At 40.1% G+C, this 19,448-nt stretch overlaps 4 protein-coding genes across 6 annotated transcripts in view; 2 read left to right on the top strand and 2 right to left on the bottom strand.

Annotated features, from left to right (window-relative positions):
- The window catches only part of LOC106513693 (fatty acid-binding protein, liver-type), a 10,269-nt gene extending 6,194 nt beyond the window's left edge, over positions 1 to 4,075 (bottom strand). Inside the window, exons 1-4 of one of the 2 annotated variants that reach the window (XM_014002647.1) lie at positions 3,966 to 4,075; positions 3,716 to 3,888; positions 3,551 to 3,643; positions 3,381 to 3,468 (exon numbers count right to left, since the gene is read on the bottom strand). In XM_014002647.1, the coding sequence (XP_013858101.1) occupies positions 3,418 to 3,468; positions 3,551 to 3,643; positions 3,716 to 3,888; positions 3,966 to 4,032 (384 nt within the window). In that variant the 5' untranslated portion in view covers positions 4,033 to 4,075 and the 3' untranslated portion in view covers positions 3,381 to 3,417. Of the gene's footprint in view, positions 1 to 3,380; positions 3,469 to 3,550; positions 3,644 to 3,715; positions 3,889 to 3,965 lie in introns of those variants that run through there. The other variant, XM_014002648.1, reaches the window with a different exon arrangement.
- Positions 4,076 to 5,140: 1,065 nt separating this feature from the next.
- LOC106513692 (isotocin-neurophysin IT 1) lies at positions 5,141 to 18,548 on the bottom strand. 2 transcript variants are annotated; one of them, XM_014002645.1, is made up of 5 exons: positions 18,422 to 18,548; positions 11,960 to 12,098; positions 6,769 to 6,890; positions 6,337 to 6,541; positions 5,141 to 5,467 (listed from the first exon to the last, which is right to left on the bottom strand). In XM_014002645.1, the coding sequence occupies exons 1-5, from the start codon at positions 18,428 to 18,430 to the stop codon at positions 5,325 to 5,327; spliced, it is 618 nt and encodes a 205-aa protein (XP_013858099.1). In that variant the 5' UTR covers positions 18,431 to 18,548; the 3' UTR covers positions 5,141 to 5,324. The 2 variants fall into 2 exon arrangements, with proteins under 2 accessions (XP_013858099.1, XP_013858100.1); XM_014002646.1 differs by lacking the exons at positions 11,960 to 12,098; positions 18,422 to 18,548 and adding an exon at positions 6,969 to 7,140.
- Positions 13,680 to 15,151, top strand: znf366 (zinc finger protein 366). Its single transcript, XM_014002644.1, has 3 exons — positions 13,680 to 13,710; positions 14,037 to 14,211; positions 14,291 to 15,151. Exons 2-3 carry the CDS (start codon positions 14,061 to 14,063, stop codon positions 14,875 to 14,877), a joined length of 738 nt encoding a protein of 245 aa, XP_013858098.1. The 5' UTR covers positions 13,680 to 13,710; positions 14,037 to 14,060; the 3' UTR covers positions 14,878 to 15,151.
- Positions 18,549 to 18,602: 54 nt separating the features above from the next.
- Positions 18,603 to 19,448, top strand: part of mrps27 (mitochondrial ribosomal protein S27) — a 10,097-nt gene continuing 9,251 nt past the window's right edge. The window contains exons 1-2 of the mRNA XM_014002642.1: positions 18,603 to 18,700; positions 18,864 to 18,941. Coding sequence (XP_013858096.1) covers positions 18,628 to 18,700; positions 18,864 to 18,941 — 151 coding nt within the window. The 5' untranslated portion in view covers positions 18,603 to 18,627. The remainder of the gene's footprint in view (positions 18,701 to 18,863; positions 18,942 to 19,448) is intronic.

The raw sequence follows: 19,448 nt of genomic DNA, 5'->3' as shown, positions 1-19,448 counted from the left end.
CCCATTGCCTTCATGACAGGCTCAAAGTTCTCCTGAGACTCCAGCTGGTATTTTCCAGAGAAGGACATGATGGCTGCTGCTGCTGCTGCTTCTGCTTCTTTTTCTTTTTCTTTTTCTTCTTGTTTAATGGCGGTTGGCAAGCAAGACATGATGGCAGACAGTGTAGGTGAAATATGAGGAGGCAAGCTGCATGTTTTATACTCCCCAGCTGCAGGTGATCAATGATTGACAACAGGTGACTCAAATTAAGGCAGCTGGAGATCATCCCATGCAGCATTATGGACTGACCTCTGCAGATAAAGGCCGGCRGGGAGATAAAAGAAGCACAAATTTTGTTGAGTTTAGTCATCTTTAAAGGATTTTTGCTCTTTATAACACACCTGCGCTCCAACAACCCTATATAGTGCAGTTGAAAAAAGAGGGTGGAGGTGTGTGGTTTATAATGTACTCTAAAGGACTTCATATTGAATTAATAGTAAACTGGGGTTTCTGGTCATTTTAAATGCTTTTGAGCAAATTTGAGACCAGGTGTTCTGGTCAAAGTTAACTGATAGTCTGTCTCCCATTTCACAAAATGAAGTGATATTGAGTCATCTATGCTAGACAATTTCTTTTAGATTTTAGATAGCAATTTGGGGGAATTTAAGATGAAGGAATTCTAATACACTTGATGGTGTTTCTAATAAAATATTGTTATGACCCCCGCACGCGAAGCGTAAGAGGGAGTCTTATTGTTTTCGTACTGTTTTTTTTTTTCAGTGATTTTTGGTCAACCGTAGCACAAAAACGGCTGCACCAATCAACATGACATTTGGCAGGACTGTAGAAGTGTCTGACCTACACTGCGCCAGCCAACGGTTTTACAATAGACCCCATATTTGAGGAGGGGGCTCCTTTCAAAGAGGGGGTGTCAGGACATGCAAAAACACTTATTGCTCAGAAACTGTTCAACATAGGAGCTTCAAATTTCTTTTGTTATTTAGCTCTGATGAGGGGTTACCCATCAGGCCCACCAATCAGTGCCCCCCATCCCCCCGGACCCTCATTTTATCTGAAAAAATGGTATCCGGACATACAAAAAGGGTTATTGCACAAAAACTATTAAACATAGGAGCTTCAATATATTGGTTGTTGTTTAGCTCTGAAGAAGCTCTATCCATCAGGCCCACCAATCAGTCCGCACCCCCCCCACCACCCTGAGACCACCATTTTACCTGAAAAAGTGGTATCTGGACATACAAAAATGGTTATTGCTCAAAAACTATTAAACATAGGAGCTTCAGATTTCTTTTGTTGTTTAGCTCTGATGAAGCTCTATCCATCAGGCCCACCAATCAGTGCCCCACCCCCTCGCCGGACCCCCAATTTATCTGAAAAAGGGGTATCTGGACATACAAAAATGGTTATTGCTCAAAAACTATTAAACATAGGAGCTTCAGATTTTCTTTGGCTGTTTAGCTCTGATGAGGGGCTATCCATCAGGTTAACCAATGCACCCCACCCAAACCACTACAATTTTGGGATGCACCTAGTAGCATGACATTTATTAGGAATAAAGACTTCTGAGTTCTGGTGCATTTCTACGTGCGGGGCTCATTATGTTACCGTTATGATCTAGTTTGAAAAAGGTTTATCTGGACATGCAAAAATGCTTATAACTCAGAAACTGTTCAACATTGAAGCTTCAGATTTCCTTGGCTGTTTAGCTCTGATGAGGGGCTATCCATCAGGTTAACCAAAGGCCCCCCCACCGACCCCCACCCAAACCACTACGATTTTGGGATGCACCTAGTAGCATGACATTTATTAGGAATAAAGACTTCTGAGTTCTGGTGCATTTCTACGTGCGGGGCTCATTATGTTACCGTTATGATCTAGTTTGAAAAAGGTTTGTCTGGACATGCAAAAATGCTTATAACTCAGAAACTGTTCAACATAGAAGCTTCAGATTTCCTTGGCTGTTTAGCTCTGATGAGGGGCTATCCATCAGGTTAACCAATGCACCCCCCCTACCTCCCCCCCCAAAAAAGATCCCCACCCAAACCACTACAAATTTGGGATGCACCTAGTAGCATGACATTTATTAGGAAGAGACTTCTGAGTTCTGGTGCATTTCTGCGTGCGGGGGTCATTATGTTACCGCTATGCGGTATCTAGTTGAGCTTAAATTTGTATTTTATTATAGATTTAATTTATTGCTATTCTAAGAATTTGTCAGTTCCGTATTGTATTATATGTTAAATGGAACAAAGTCTGCACCCTCAAATATATGTTCCAGAAGTTCAACTCCTTTACATCTCCAACCTGGGAAGTTTAACATTGTATTTTGTAGGATGTCAGGATTGTTCCAGAAGGGTTTTTTGTCTACATGGGATTAGTGAAGACTGTCATTTTCAGAAATTCCTACCATGCTGCCAGAGATGAGCTGATAATGTTTTTAAAGAACGTCATTTTATGTTTGTGCTAATGAATGGAAGATCTGAAATCCAAATTATGGATTCGTCTAGTGGGCTAGGATTTCACTAGTTTTAGATGTACAGTAGCCTGTTGGCCATGAAGTAGTGGAAGATCTAGTGTTCCTTTATCTGTAGTGAATACGTGGGGTTCTATTATTCCAAAGGAATTTAGAGTTGATAAGATTCCAGTGAGCTAAACCATGTCAGGTTAAGGTTTATTTGGCATCACTGAGAATTATTCTGGGCAGTACCACCATTTTAATTGAAGCAAATCTTCCCATAAAATGTGGGTAGAGATTTCCATTTAGTTTTTTTTTTTTTTGTTGGGATGTGGTTTAATTTAAGTAAAATATTCATATAGCCCCTTAAGAGTCTTGTTCCAGCCGTGCGCAAAAACCACGGTCTGCCGTTTAAATTCTCAATTTACTGGGGGCTTTGGGAGCTGAACCAAAGGAGTGCCTTATTAGGCCTCTCCTCTGTAGACCTTATGGCATACTGAGGAATCCTAATGAAGCACTGGTGTTTAACCAGGGTAGCTCCTCAAACATGCAGGACACCGGCCCTCGAACACCAATTTCAAGCTTGTCAATTTAACTTTCAACAAYTTGAATGTTCAGGCACCAGTRTTCAGCATTTCACTTTATATGGTMAGGGAAACACTGCATTGACTCCAAACTGGATTTGTCAAGTCACATGTTCGCAGTAATAATATGCCCATTTCACAGCATACATATGACAATAATCTGACAAAGTTCCAGGAGAGAAGAAATCCCACCTCAGGAGTTGACTGGTTAGTTGCAGAGCTCAAAGCAGAATCTTGACCTAGCAGTAGTGCAAATTGTTTTGCATATCTAGCCTGTCCAGATATCAGGATCGTAAATCAGGTTAAGAATCTACGGAAATTAAACATCCACACAGGTTTTGTTTTTTTAGCCATTTTTTTTTATTCAAGTGTAATGAATTACATACGTTTGCTTATCCTCTTGTATACAAGACCACCAAGAGTCATCGTCTGTAAAGAAAGGGAAAAGGTTATAAAATAAATAAAAGTATAAAGTTTTTTTTTTTTAAATGCACTGCAAACAAAAACTTACATTCACAATTGTGTTCTGATCCACCATTTCTGTAACCGACTCAATTCCCTTCAGAGAGACCTTCAGCTTGCCACCATCTCTTTGAACCACACCCTGTTAAGAGAGCTTTTAGTAATTTCATTTACACTGTAGTTTCTAAACACTTGTATAAGAAGTTCATTTTACCTTGACCTTCTCTCCAGTCATGGTCTCCAGCTCAGTCTCCTGACCAATAGTGAACTCGTTGGCCATCACCTTTGAGCCAGTGGTGATAGTCACCTTGAAGTGATCACCATTCTCCTCAATTTCAGAGATGCTCTTCACGTCTTTTCCCTTCTGGATGAGGTCATCAGGAAGCCCTGTGATAGAGGTCCTTTGAGTGAAACTCTGAAACATCCATAGTTTGAAAGCAGGAAGAATGAAGCACCAGACTCACCCATTGCCTTCATGAAAGGCTCAAAGTTCTCCTGAGACTCCAGCTGGTATTTTCCAGAGAAGGACATGATGGCAGACAGTGAAGGTGAAGTATGAGGAGGCAAGCTGCATGTTTTATACTCCCCAGCTGCAGGTGATCAATGATTGACAACATGTGACTCAAATTAAGGCAGCTGGAGATCATCCCATGCAGCATTATGGATTGACCTCTGCAGATAAAGGCCGRCGGGGAGATAAAAGAAGCACAAATTGTCTTGAGTTTAGTAATCTTTAAAGGGTGACACAGTTCTTGGCTGCCTACAAATTTGATTAAGAGTCATAAAAGCTGATTTCATTACTGATGGATGATGACATACTCCAAAAACTGCTAACAGGATGAAACGTTCCTTTTTCCTTATTTCTATATTAGTTTTTTTCTTTCCCAATTTTCAAATGAGCTGCAATATTTTTCTGTTTGTTCTTGTACTTATTTACACACATTTTGTGACACAAAACTTAAAAACACCTGATAATGTAGAATATTTACTTGCTGAATGCTGATTATACAAAGGTAGGCAGGAAATATTAAGAAAAAAGAGATTTAGMAGAAGGAAATGACAATTTGGAAGCTAAAAACTATGAAAATAAATCATTAAAGATGATTCGTTTTGCTCTGGTTGCAAAGTTTAAATCCAATAATTTTCTCTCCATTAAAGGAGGTTAAGTGTTTCAAATCTGCTGCGTGAACTATGATCTGAATTTGATTTTAAAAGCACTTTGGTCAGATAATCTCACTTATAAAGATAAGCTTTTTGAAGATTAAAACTAGCTTTCACACAACATTTTATATGATCAAAATGTCTTATTCAGCTAAACATAAAGTCTTTTATAATCTGTATTTTAACTAAGTTTTGTGCTCTATTTTCCTCTCTATTGAGTTAGAAATGAACTAGTTAGACCTTAATCCTAGAAGTGAACGCAGTTTGGCCGTGAAGATAACAAATAATGTTTCAAAGGTGACGAGATAATCACTTTAAAAGGTTGCAACAGTGATAGAGTCACGGGAGTTGCCAAGAAAGTGCGAGGATGGAAGATAAAACCAGTTCTATTGATAAWAGAACATGGTCGAACACAGACTTAACACAGACATAAGACTGCTGACTTCAGAGTGTGAAAAACGAAAACAAACGGCGGCTCTGAAAGGTTTATACTCTCCAAACTTTATTTATGCAGAAATCTGGATGATCTTCCATCCATAAAAAAATATTTCAACAAATGCAACTCCAAGAGAAAAAAGCCAAAAGTGATGACAGACATTTAGAAACACAACTATACAGCAGGAAACACAAGTCCCCTTTCGTGCTGGTAGAGAGGGAGTCGCTCATTGGTGGGTTCGGTGAGAGGTGTGGCTGGCCAGGTGGAGGAGCCTGAGGATGACGTCGCCCGGGTCGCCGCCGTCAAACTGGCTGCTTTGGTTGTCTGAGTCGTCCTCGGAGAGGCAGGACTGATCTGTGGTGCAGCTTTCTGTGGGACAGAAGAAAAAGAGCACTTTTCCTTTTCAYAGCTTTTCGTTCACAAGTCCTTTAAAATCGGTACAGCTCAAGCAGAAACCATGCAAGGAGTGACCTGTCCAACTTACATCAATCTAACAGCAGACAGAATATTAAAAGTCATATTAAAGAAGAAGAAATGTCTTCAAAAACCAAAGAAAGACATCTGGCTGCCTTCATTTTCAGCTCTTTTTAGTTTATTTGTATCCTAATAAATTATTCTATTCTAATCTTTTATCAGGATTTTTTAAAAGCATTATAAAAATGTTTAATAAAAAATACAATTTGAGTGCACTGGGCTTCATTAATAAAATTACAAACCTGGTAAAACTCATTATACTTTAACTTTTTAAGACATGTTGCAWATCTGATGGCCTCTCATGCTCACTTGTACATATGTTGTATCAAGATTTTAATCAACTAAATTATATATATTTGTTTTGATGACATTTTTATTACAGAGAATAACTTTATAAATGTATTATTTTATTTTGCAAAACAGTGTTCCTGTTCAATCAGCTTTTTTAACAGTTTTTTTATTTTATTTATTTATTTATTTTGCATAATTTAAAGATAGAACATTCAGTCATTGTGAAATAGTCTCATACATATTAATAAATTAGTGCATAAATATCAAAATTTTAAAAAGAAAAAAGAAATTTTCTTTAAAAAAAACTGTAAAAATACAACAAGCAAATTCCTAAATAAAATATGTAAAAAGCAACAGATACGCTTGTCCTGGCGCCTGACCAAAAAAAAAAAAGAACTTCATGCACATTTATATTTTAAATATTTTGAAAGTTTGCTGGTATTTTTACACTTTCGTGTCTGCGCTCATCTCACCTGCATCACAGCAGAGACCTGAGGCGGCGCAGCGACCCCCCTCAGATCCACAGGGTCTCCCTCCAGCCTGGCAGGGGGTGAGCAGGTAGTTCTCCTCCACACAGCGGGACGAGTCCGGGGAGCCCAGCAGGCAGCCGAGACCMTCCCCGCAGCAGATACTGGGGCCGAAGCAGCGACCCCGGTCTCCGGGGCCACAGGACATGCACTGTTCATCAAAAAAAAGAAGACRACAACAATTCATCATTAAACTTTTAAAATTTAAATCTCAGCTCAACTTGAACTCTCTTACTGAAATATTTGTGTCTCCAATCAAAGTCGACACAATTATTTTCCTTTTAAAGTTTTTGCCATGAACCGACAGATCACATGTTTTTAGTTTTCCAGCTGATTGTGTTGGAATTTGCAAAGCTAAAGTTGATAAAAGCAGCTCACCTTGCGCAGTGGTGCATCCATGATCGACCTCTTCCCACCAATGGGACAGTTGGAGATGTAACACGCTGAACAGACAGACAGGATGAAGAGGAGGCACACGGAAACAGCAGCTCCACTCATTTCTGGTGAAGAGGGAGAAAAGTAAAGAACAGAAACAAACTTTTTTCCAAGCTCCATGTTCAAAGCTCAAATCTACTCACTTTTCCCCTTTATGTTCTTGTATAAGATGCTCCAAACTGAGTGCAGAGGTCTCTGTCTTTTCATCGCCACTAACATGACTTATATACCTCCAAAACACTTTTTTGAGAGTGACACRGAAAGCCAAACGCCACTTAAAAATCTTTAATGAGCACGTTTTAGTGAAAGTCACCTCCGCAGACGAAGCTGACCGCTGAGAAGTTTGGGTCAAAGGTCCAGGAGGTCGTTTTGCCCAATTTAATTTTTATTTTTTTATTTTTGGCGCTGAGGTTAATTACAGGAAGAACGTGATCGTGCATGTTGGAGTGGGAGGATAATCAGAGAGGTCAAAAAGAGCATGGAGGGGATGAAATTATTCCGATTATCAGCGGTCACGAGGGTAGCAGAACTTCAATCTGCTTTAATTAAAAAAGAGATTGTTTCAGGGGATGTCTTTGAGATTCCAAAAGGAACTTTCTTGCCGTGTTGCGAGGACGTAGGCGACAACAAACCTTGAAGGTCCTCAGAGAAGAACCGGTTCTGAGCCTCGGCCATCTGTAGCTCAGGGTTTTATTTTTAATCCGTGCGTCCGTAAATAAACAACGCCAACAGAGGAAGACACCTCGACAAACTTCCCTTTCTATTAATGAACTCCTTAACTCTCAACAAGAATTGATGCACACATAGCCCAGGTCTGAGGTTAATTGCCTTCATGAGCTAATTAACACGACTAACGATCAACCACAGGCCACAAACGTCAGCTTCACCTCAACAATGAGATGAGCTCAATTACTCAGACTGCCACCTCATGCACTTTGGACGTCAGAACATTTTACACCAACTTTTGTATCAAAAAAAGGGGGAGACGGATGAGTTTGTTTAGATTTAGATCAACAATCCCAAACAGGACAGAGGGCAGTTGGGTTGACACATTTAATCTGATATTCTCCCCATTTTGCAATGTTTTGATGCTTTAATCGCACTTCTGCTAGCGTTAGACAAAATAAAGACATGAATAATAAAGTCTRAGGAATAAAAATGCAAGTTAAGATTAAAAGCTGATTGACTTGTCCAGTGAATGTCTTGGTGCTGTAATAGACATCATGCAAAACTGTGTTCCTTTTTAAATTTTTACACATACATTTGCAGTTTTCAAAAACTGCAGACCTCCTTTTGCATTGTGTAACTGTTTTAATGATTTATTTGTAGATTTGATTTTTTAAGGTCTATAACTAGAGACAGGAGCAGAAGTTGGAAGTTGAAGCCAGACAGGACAAGTGCCTCACCAGGCCAACTGCTGTAGAACTTTTAAGTCCTGCCCCTTCCTGCTTCATGTGCATATTGTGTCTTATCATATTCTTATGTTGTATTGCATATTTTATTGTAAACTACTATTGCATTATATTGTATCACATTGTGCTGTACTGTATTATATTTAGTGTTTGCATCAGAAAGTATCAGTTGGAATCAAATTATTTTAGTGTTATACAGACTTAAAAGGAAACTCAGTAAAAATGAATAAGACAAAGAATAGTGATCACTTTATTTCGCCTCTGCATCGTTTGTTTTTCAAACATCGGCTCTCCTCCCARTGTTCCTCTAAAACCTGTGCAAATCCCTATTTCATAGAGAAATGGAGATGTCTATCRAGTGTTTCCTTATTTTTCTGCAGGAAGGCACTAGGCTTGTTGACTTCCTCTCCCCTCCCTTCCTTCCTTCTCTCCGAAGGTACTCATCTGAAAAATGAGAACAAAGTGATTGTTCCTGTTCTCTTTCTTAAGTCACTTCAAATGCTATCCGTGGACGGGCGGCTCATTGTCAGGAGAGCTGCAGAACGAGCAGGAGGAAGAGAGGTCGGGCTCAGGTACAGCGGCGGCCGCAGCAGCATCACAGAGAAGCCTCTCKGCAGGTAGGTTCCACTCAGGCTCTGCTGCAGCCTGACGGGGACACACACRGCATGGCACAGGCTTGGCACGAGGAGGGGCTTGACTTTTTAATGGATTGTTTGGAATGCACGGTGAGGCAACAGGCAGGGGTCCCTGCACAGAGCAGCTTCGGCAGGAGAAGCAGTGAGGATTAGGAAAAAAGAAACATGAACACTTCTTCCTCTGAGGGTTATTTAAAGCCCTGGAAAGAGACGTATTGATGTTTTACAGAACGTGGATCATCAACTTTTACACATTTACATTAAAATTAGGTTTGCCTTAAAGTAAATTACTTATTTGTACGTTAAAATTAAAAGATGAACTTGTCATGCTCATCACTTCAAGCAGGGTTCCTACAGTTTAARGSAAGTTGAATTCAAGACTTTTTAAGACCTCTTTAATGCCACTTGAAATTAAATTTAAGACCAATATCAYAATAAACACAAATGGAAACAAACCCAGTTAGCAACAATTTTAGCCATTTTTAATACAAAACATTCAATAAATTATTTAAAAAGGTAAATAAATGTTACCAATTCTTTAAATATTTGAGAGGAATTACTATCATATTTTTAAGACCTCTGAAAGATTGATTTAAGACTTTTTAAGGCTAATTAAGACCTTATTTTTGGACTGCTAAATTCAACGGCTTTTAAGGCTTTTTAAGGATCCGTGGGAACCCTGCCAAGTCTAGGTGCCTGGAGCACTGAAGCAGAAGTGATGATTTAATTCTGACAAAAYTTTATTCCCAAGATGTCAAGTAAAAATTTACCATTTTTGCAAGCATTTATMCCAAAGCAAACTCAAGTAAAAGGATTGGATTTGCTATGAACTAGAATAATATTCCTGGTCACGACATGGATATTAATTCAGGAGCATTTTTTGTATTCATTTCTATATTTTTTGCTTTTTGATAAAAATAACAGTTACAAGAATTGACCCTATTAAGATATAAAAATATATATTAAAACTTTTATTTTACGCCTCATAAAAGTAGAAAGTTCACTGCAAATTTAAAAAGGCAACATGCACCTTACTTACATTTAAATTAAAGTCACGTGGTGGTAGACTAGAACACATTCTCACAATAAGCAGCAATAAAAGCAGGAATAGGATGATGATGTTGTGAACATTTTTAATTATTAGTTTGAATGTCATGCAGAAGTGAAACAGTTCCTCTTTGAGTATCATCATCTTTTCATCCATAGACGTCATCATCATCAAGGAACTTAAAATATGTTGTGCAGGTGTCATTTTCCCCCTGCCGTTTTCTGATCAATACTTATTTGATCGAACTGCCCACAGAAATTTTGATTTTAACATGGCATACTGCTAGTGAAGAAGAAGGGAAAAAAGGAAGTTCTTCCATTAGTGCAAAAAAAAAAAGATGAACAGAGCAGAGAAAACCGGTGATAGAGAAGCGAAAAGGTTGCAGAAGGTAGAGGTTAGCATTTCACAGAGAACTTCCTGATTTCAGACAAGGAGGAGATCTGTGAGAAAGGAAGAAGTGAAAAGTTTCAGGTTAAACACTGAGAGGTGTGGGCGTCTGCGTCACGCCGTGCCCACTTGGAGCTCTTCTTCAGAAAAGCTGCTCCTCCTCGTCAAAGTGAACGTTACATCTTTCATCTCGAAATCCAAATCAATAACTTCTCATCCTGTTTTCYGCAGGAATAAGATGGATAAAGACTCACTGAACTTCTCACCAGGTGGAAGCCCCCCCAGAGAAAGGCTGAGACAAACACCTCAGCGCAGTTTCTACATGGGTCCAGGTCCTCTTTATATTAAACCCACAAGGTTCTCCCCATCCAGTTACCCCACCCTGTCACCCTCTGCAGACACCTACAGTGCTTTCAGCCGGCCTGCCTTCTTACCCGTGCCTGGCCTGAGTTACGCTCAAGAGGAGAGATCCCCAAAACGGAAAAGAGCTCCTCTCAAATCAGACCCCCAGGATGGCACATCACCTGACAGAGAAGAAGAGGCAGAAGAGAACAGCGGTAAGAMGACGCCGGATCTCACTACTCCCTTCTGCCTCCCGCATCGCTCCGTGTCTTCCCTGCCTTCTAAACCCATCCCTGGGATGATCGAGCTCAACCGGCTGCAGCTTCGCCACAGGTCCCCGGCCTTGACTCAACCAGTGCAGGTGAAGCAGGAGCCCCCAAGTCCTTCTTCTCTTTGGTCGCCCTCCCCTCTCCTTCTCCACCCGCCCTACTTCGCACCATTCCCCCACAGTCCTTTCCCCTATCCCTTCTTCATGCCCGGGCCCGTCATGCACCTGCCCCCYGGGGCTTTCTATCCCAGAGAGGCCCGCCGCTCCAGTCAGCCCGCCCCGGACGAAGCCCCTCAAAGCGGGACGACCAACCCCGAGAAGCTCGGCCTCAACATCCACGTGGACGACAGCTACTTCGTGGACGTCGGCGGCGACCAGAAGCGCTGGAAGTGCCGGATGTGCGAGAAGTCCTACACCTCCAAGTACAACCTGGTCACGCACATCCTGGGCCACAACGGCATCAAGCCACACGGGTGTCACCTCTGCGGGAAGCTGTTCAAGCAGCTGAGCCACCTGCACACACACCTGCTCACGCACAAGGGCATGAGGCCCCACAAGTGCCAGGTGTGTCACAAGGCCTTCACCCAGACCAGCCACCTGAAGAGGCACATGATGCAGCACAGTGACGTGAAACCATACAGGTGGGTGTGTCTTACCGGATTGATTTTTTGACTCTTCATCGCCATGTCTACCCCTTCCTGACTTTAACGTCTGCACCTGCAGCTGCAGTGTTTGTGGGCGAGGCTTTGCTTACCCCAGCGAGCTTCGCGCCCACGAGCTGAAGCATGAAAAGGGGCAGGAGAACGTGTGTGTGGAGTGTGGTCTGGACTTCCCCACGCTGGCCCAGCTGAAGAGGCACCTGACCGTCCACCGTGGTCCCACTTTGTACAGGTGAGCAAAAGAACTACCTCTCTTAACAGAAAAGAATTTTGGATAGTAAAATTGTATTGCATTGTATCAATTTTTACCATCTGCTATTGTAACATATAACATATCACATTGTATGAGTTTGTTACTGTGCGCAAGAAAATTACTAATGAACCTTTTGTTTCCGCAGGTGCACAGAGTGTCAGAAGACTTTCCAGTACCCGAGTCAGCTTCAGAACCACATGATGAAACACAAAGACATCAGGCCGTTCATCTGTAGCGAGTGTGGGATGGAGTTCATCCAGTCGCACCACCTGAAACAGCACACGCTCACTCATAAAGTAGGTTCAGAACAGAAGTTAGAGAAGGAAAAAAACATTTTTGCATTATTTTAAGCTTTAGAAATGGTCATGTTAAGGTTATATCAATAAATGTAGACATTCTTAGTGTCTTTAAAGTGTAACTAAACCCCAAATCAACACTTTTTTGCAGATAAACTGTCTAAATTGGACCCTAACTGTGCTGTTTTATGTTTAATTTTGTGTAAATTTGTTTAATTTTGCAATATTTGACCTAAGCCCATCTTAGTGCTGCCCTCTATGGGCTGAACAGTGGCTACTGCAGTTGAATTTTCCTATTGGTTGCATCGGTACAGCTTGGTACATGCTCATCACAGCCCTTGTGTTCAGGTATAAAARCCTCTCAGAGGCACGCCCATGTAGCAAGTCAGAGGCTGAAAKAGCAAACAGTGCGAGTATTGATAGCATTTTTCAGGTTAGCATTTTATGAACTATAGCATCTTTTTGTTGGAATTTGTCTCAATTTGCCTGTGGGGGCGGGTTAGGCTTTCACAGTGGGTTAGTTATACTTTAACAAGATTTTTAACACATTTTCAAACCGTAGCTTTTAAGTCCACACTTTGAACAAAAATAAAGTCACTGATCTTTCTGATCTGGTTGTTATCCAGGGTGTGAAGGAGCACAAGTGTCGCATCTGCGGCCGTGAGTTCACGCTGTTGGCCAACATGAAGCGCCACGTCCTCATTCACACCAACATACGGGCCTACCAGTGCCACATGTGCTTCAAGAGTTTTGTCCAGAAACAGACCCTGAAGGCTCACATGATCGTCCACTCGGACATCAAACCCTATAAATGCAAGGTGAGTCRAATGTGACCAGCTTTTAGGTGCATTTGGAAGCGTCTTTGCTTTTTCTGTCACAYAGTTTAACATATTCTGTCCGACTCATCCTACAACATGTGTGTTGATTCAAAACTTGGCAATTGGTGTCATAGGGGAATTTAATCATTTTTTGTTGTGTAGATGTAAAACTTGCAGATTGCACAGTGACTTCTTGCATRTCCTTTTTGCAAAAATGAACCGATCATAAACATAAAGGAGCTGCTGACAAAGATTTTTTGCGATGCCTGATTTGACCCTTGGTGTTTGGTGCGAGGCCTAAGACGATGACCAGATAGCAAAGAAGCTTATGGGAGGGGGGAGCCTCCTCAACCATAGGAAGGATATCGCCGCACAAACCGCCTCTCTAACAATGGCTCCCCCCCCYCTCCAGTCTCCCCAGAGAACAGGGCCCGCAAATAGATTTCATCGCGCTTTCTCTGCCGTTCGAATGGGGGCTTCCTGTTTTCTCACGGTCCTCTTGGACAGTTTACAGTCCCTCTCTCCTCCTGAAGGAAAGGACCACCCTAATAAAAAAGAATGCAGAGGAAGGACAGCGCAGGAGTTGCCCTTCCCTGTTCTCCTCCTGGCCCTGTCTCACTGCTGCTTCCTCTCTCGTTCTGTCTCTAATGCCTTCTGTTTTTCTTGTGAGTGTGTGTTTGTGAGGTGTGTGTGTGTGCGTGTGAGGGAAGGAGGAGGAAAAGACAGAGGGGAAAAGAGAAAAACAAGGATAGAAAGAGGAAGAAAGGGTGTGTGTCCCAATGCCTGCATTCATTCATGATTACGTGTCGCTCTTGCTGCTCTGCATTCTGAGAAAATTACTCAGCCAACAGAATAAAACATGACTGATGTTGGAAAGCTTTTATTATTTACACGTACAAAGAGAAAGTAAAAATTCACTTTTRTAGCTATTCTCGAACATATAAGCTACGATTATCCCCGCGTTTTTTTTGTAATTTATCTGATAGAACTTTTTTCTTAAACTTGCTTCCAGCTTTTCTCCCCATAATTTACAAAAACGTCTATTATTAAGACCTTATTAACTAATCTGGCAGTGTGCTTCTTTTTTTTCCAGCTTTGTGGGAAGGAGTTCAACAGAATGCACAACCTAATGGGCCACATGCATCTCCACTCGGACAGCAAACCCTTCAAGTGCCTCTACTGCCCCAGCAAGTTCACGTTGAAGGGCAACCTCACCAGACACATGAAGGTCAAACACGGGGTCATGGACAGAGGCCTGGATGAAAAACGTAAGGCGGAAAATATTCTGATCATGTTAACCTGTAGAGTAAACGTTCCCAAATGTAATTCTAGTTTCTTAAATTTCAGTGTTTCATCAGAGAGGGAGGTACTGCCTGTCCACACCGATGGAGCTTCTCTCCCACTTCAGCCAAGAGGAGCCGTTTGACCTCTCGCAGAAAGCCCCGGGCCCGCCCGGTCGTCGCCTCTCCCAGTCGGAYGGCGAGAGCATCCCGGGAAGCTCGGGTCAAGAGGAGGATGAGGAGAGCTTGTACAGGAGGAGTCAGTACAGCCCCGAGGCGGACCAGCAAGAGCCAGGAGGCGAGGACCAGTACAGTCCTGAGGTGAAGCCCCAGGACCAGGTGCGCACTGACGAACTGAGGCCAGGCGGGAAATACCAGAAAAGATCAGCGGACGGATCTTCTGAAGGGGATGTGGCAGCAGAGAGACGATCTGCAGGTCTGAGCGGAAACCAGGAGCRCCTCTCACAGTCGGAGACGTCGTGTGAATCCGACGCAGAACCAGATGAGGAACCTGAAACAGCCTGTAGACGGTCATGTGACTACGACTCGGTTTCAGAAGAYCAGGAGCAGGAGCTAGACGAGCAGGAGCAAAGCAAACAGCAGCCGAAGGGAAACTATGAGGCCAGTAATGTCGCAAACAGGCTGAGGAGCTGAAGAGAAAGAGGTCAAAAAACTAAGAATTTATAGGTTTTAAGAAAATCAGCGAGACTGAATCTGACTGAGAAATTTCAAGGAATGCAGATTTCAGGGATTTTTAAAAAAAATTCAGAGAGGATATTCAGGAGATATGTTAGAAAACAAAATGTGTAGCTCTAAAAGACAGGGTTAAAATGATGGATTGTTGTGTAGCAAAACAAATCATATAGTGTTAATACAAACAAATCAAAAACACAAAAATGAAAGCTAAAAGCTGTGAAAGCACATTTAAAACATTTAATACACAAATTAATAACTAACTGTTTTTTAAATTCATGTGTAAAAAACTATTTTCTGTGTAATTATTTTTAATGGACCTACTTTGACTGTGATTTTTCTTTATGCACATTTTGAGGGCATTTTTGAATGTTTGTTTTTTTGTGTGACTTAAAGTAAAACTTGTAAGAACTGATAACATCAGACACAAATATGGGATAATGTTTGTGTCCTCATGAAATAAACTGTGATTTTTATTTTTGCATGTACATTTTGAATCAGTATGATTTTGTAAGATTGTTTGTGTGGATTTGTGCTTTTTTTTTTTCGATGTCATAAAAGTTGTGATCACATGATTCCACTGATTAAATCAAAAATAATAAAGAAGAAAATAAAAGAACCTGGGTTGTGTGCTTGTAATTTTTTTTTTTTTGCCAAAAGCATTCGTCTCAAGTGCATTTAAGGAAAATAAAACCCAAATGTCAGAGATTAATCCTCTCCGAGCAACACACATTTTTTTTGCCGAGCAGGAGACGGTTGCTGCAAGTTTCAAAAAGCTTGCGTGTGTCGTGCTTTCAAAGCAGAGGAAGAGGAAGAGAAAACACCTATCCCTTCTGTCTTTTAGGTCCTGATCAAACAGCAGTGACGAACACAGTGGGTGTCCCAGACAAAAGCTTCATATTTCTGAAAAGTAAACCATTGTTTACGCAAAGTGCACAAGCCCCCACTAAAAATGAAGTTTGGCTAAAACGAGGGTTGTGTTTCAAACGATGGTATTTTTATCTTCTATTTCTTGCACTGGAACATATTTAAGTATTTCGTTTCCCATCCTTCGTCCAGTTTTAGCTGTGGTTTTTATCATGCCAGTTCAGGTAAACAGTGTCAGTTCTTGTCAGATGAAATGCAGAACAGCAGCTTCTCCATTTCTACCAGACACGACCACCGAGTCCCAAAGAGCGAAACTGCAAACAGTTTGAGGAAGTTCTCACATCCTCCTCTTCTTTTCCCTTTCCTCACCTACACGTTTCAATCCCCGCCACAAACGCTGGAAGACTCGGCTCCTCTGCTGCTGCAAGCAGCATCACGTTAGAGGTTTGAAGGAAACGCTGGAGTTTCATGAGGCTTTGGATTAACTGAAACTTGGGACAGCACGAGAAATTGAAGGTGACGCAGAGAAGAGGAAAATACATGGAATGTTTACAAAACCGGAGAGGTTCTGACGTACAACAACATGAAGTATATTCACTGACTGGAACAGATCATATTTGATTAGAAGGACACTGTGGGTTGTTATATACTGAAAAAGTCAGAAAAACTGTCCAATTAATCATGAAAAAATGGTTTATCGCAGTTTATCAGTTGCAAAATGTTAGTAAAGTTTTGTGKTTGGTTGTCAAAAGTTGAAACTTTTACAAATGCAAGTGTTCAATAAGAAAGAAAAAGATTCAAACTAACATCTCTGCCTGTAAATGACATTGTATTTTGAACATTTTAGCCTTCACTGTCTGGTGATTTCATGCATAATTAGACAAATTATTAGTTCTATTATAATCATATTTACTGTTAATCTACTAAAATCCAACCTGCAGTTATTCAAARATTTAAAGGTGAAGATGATCTCCTCAGAACTTCATTTCTAAAGGTTTAAACTTTTGCTTTAACAAACGTGCTCACCAACACTCAAGATAAATACACAAATACTGTTCAAGATAATTACTAAAATTCATTTAGGTTACAATGCATAAGCAGTTTTTTTTATTATTACTCTTTTTGGCATATGTACACATTTACAATAATGTATGAAATATGCAACGTAGATTAAAAGAATGTAATGCATATTGAGTTTTATCCACCTAAACATTAATGATATGCCCTCTTCTACTTGTTGTTCCACTCATTAGCTTTAGACTTTAAAGACTTTCAATAAATCTTGTCAGATTTCCAAACAAAACTACTATGCTTATATTTTAAAGTATTAGATAGAAAAACAGAAACTATGGCTTATTTTTATACCTGCATAACTTTATATTATATGGATAATTTGAAATTACACAAATGTCCTCTGTTTGCCCATTGAAAAACAATATCTTATAATGTGAATACACTACAATTTTTTTTAAATTTAGTCTTTATTTTCTCTGTTTAATGCAGTCTGAATCTCAGCTTTATCACTTAGAAATAAATAGGATAGTAACCATGACTCAGCATGTTCCTTTTATTTTTTTCCTTCATAAATTTGAACTAAACACCATATTCATGGGCAAAAACAAAGAAGCCAGTGCGGACGTGACAATAACTGCAGTTTGTTAAGCGTTATTGTTCATTGAAAAAATTCAAACAATGCTGTTTTTATGTCACATAGTTTTTTTTTTCTTTACTTTCGAGCAAACATCGACATGCATGTTGCAAATAAGACAAAAAAAAGGAAGCAGAGAGGGGTATTKGAAACAAATACTTCTGACTTTTTTTTTTGTGCCGCTTAACCACAAAACAGAGGAACATTTTCTGTTATTTGGATAAAATATGGTAATACAGTTTTGTTGCAATGTGTGAGATGTCCTTATTAATGGCGACTGGGTGCATTTCAGGAACAAGTTTCCTGTTTTGCTTCCAAGTGAGAATTTGGATGATGCTAAAATTCTTTTGTTGAATAAAACCCCCCTCCACCCCTTGTTTCAACCTGTCACCTCCTTTGTCCCAAAGCCAAGCAGCTTTACTGTAATAACAGCTGAGGGCTGTCCTCCTCTGGTATTTTTGGAGAAGAAAAACACACAGAGGCACTAAAGGACAGCAGGTCAGTCCGGCTGTTATACGGGACATATAAATAAATGTTTTACAGCAGAACTCTGATTGAGAAGCTGTGTTTTTGCTTTTTCATTGAGTTTGTTCGTGTTTAAGTGATCACTAATAAAGTTTTGACAAAATAATATTATGCCAAAGGACGTTTAAGGAATATTGTGATGATAAATAACACTGGGGCTTGATTTTAATTAAACATAAGGAGTGAGTTTTATCGTGAAAGTGGACATGGGTTCTACACAGTTTAGGGAAACATTTGCACTTTTACCTGTTCTGTCTCCTTATAAATAGCGCCCTCTACTGACAAAAACTTGTATTTTAATTTTACTAGTGCCTTGCACTATAATGCCTTGTAATTCTTATAATCTCATTTTAAACTGTTGACGTTCTACAGCTAAATAATAACGATGAATTAAAATTTAACTAGATGCTATTTTCAAATACTTACGCAAAAAAAGGGTTGGCTACACACTCCGAATATACTTACATTTGCCATTCCTTGTAGGYAAAACTCCTGAAATTGTAGAGCAAAATGATTCAGTTGAATTTAAAATAAATACTTAAGGCTTAAAGTCTTGAATAAACACATTCATAAGGATTAGTTTAACACGGTTTTTGATCATGCTTCACTTTTGGTGGTCTCGTTTGAAAACATCTCCCCTCCGTTTCAGCGCTTCATTGGTTTCTTCCAAGATGGCGGCCTACATAAGGCAACGATGTTTAAGCGCAGCTGTCAAAGTTAAATGTTTTTCTCCTTCTCTTACAGGTAAACGCGCTTTACTGGTAGCTAACCACCACTTAGTACAACATATTAATTTGATGTGACTGGATGTTTTGTGTTTTTGGTCCGTTTTTTTGTCAGCTTAAGCAGAAGAAGCTCAGTGTCCCCGGTTCGTTAGCTAGCTAAACAATGCTAATTTGTCTTTCAGCCAGACGATGGCTGCTCTCTGCAGCTTACACAGACAGCAAACTGTGGGAGGAGAGAGAAAAAGAAACACAAAACCTGGGTAAGTTTACACATGCTTGGGAACATAGTTTTTTAGTTTGACCCATACACAGCCCTGTCTTTCTGTAATGTTGTTTTATAGAGACAAGTTTGGCTTTTATGCTTGCTTATGCACAAATTAAAATGCATTAAACACTAAATATAACAAGAAAGCTGCATTTAATATTCAAGCAAAACCCGCTTATATAATTTAGTTCAACACATCGTGTTCATTAGGATTTTAGTCGTTTGCATGTTACAGGCTTCTACCATGCGATACTTTGTATGTAATAGTTCACATAAAAATACACACTCCTGATCAAAATCTTAAGACCAGTCAAAAAAGTGCAAGAATTTGCATTTTGCACTATTGGATCTTAAGAAGGTTCTAAGTCAGGGGTTCTTAACCTTTTTTGAGGTACCGAACCCACCAATTTCATATGCGCATTCACTGAACCCTTTTTAGTGATAAATAAAATATGATTTTTTTTCCAAATTCAAGATATAAGTATGTTTTTTTTTTTTTTTT

Source organism: Austrofundulus limnaeus, unplaced genomic scaffold, assembly GCF_001266775.1.
Source record: "Austrofundulus limnaeus strain Quisiro unplaced genomic scaffold, Austrofundulus_limnaeus-1.0 Scaffold14, whole genome shotgun sequence".
In the NCBI taxonomy this organism is placed as follows: Eukaryota; Metazoa; Chordata; class Actinopteri; order Cyprinodontiformes; family Rivulidae; genus Austrofundulus; species Austrofundulus limnaeus.
Note: the sequence above shows the minus strand (reverse complement) of the source record. Positions and strands in the feature narration are given on the sequence as shown.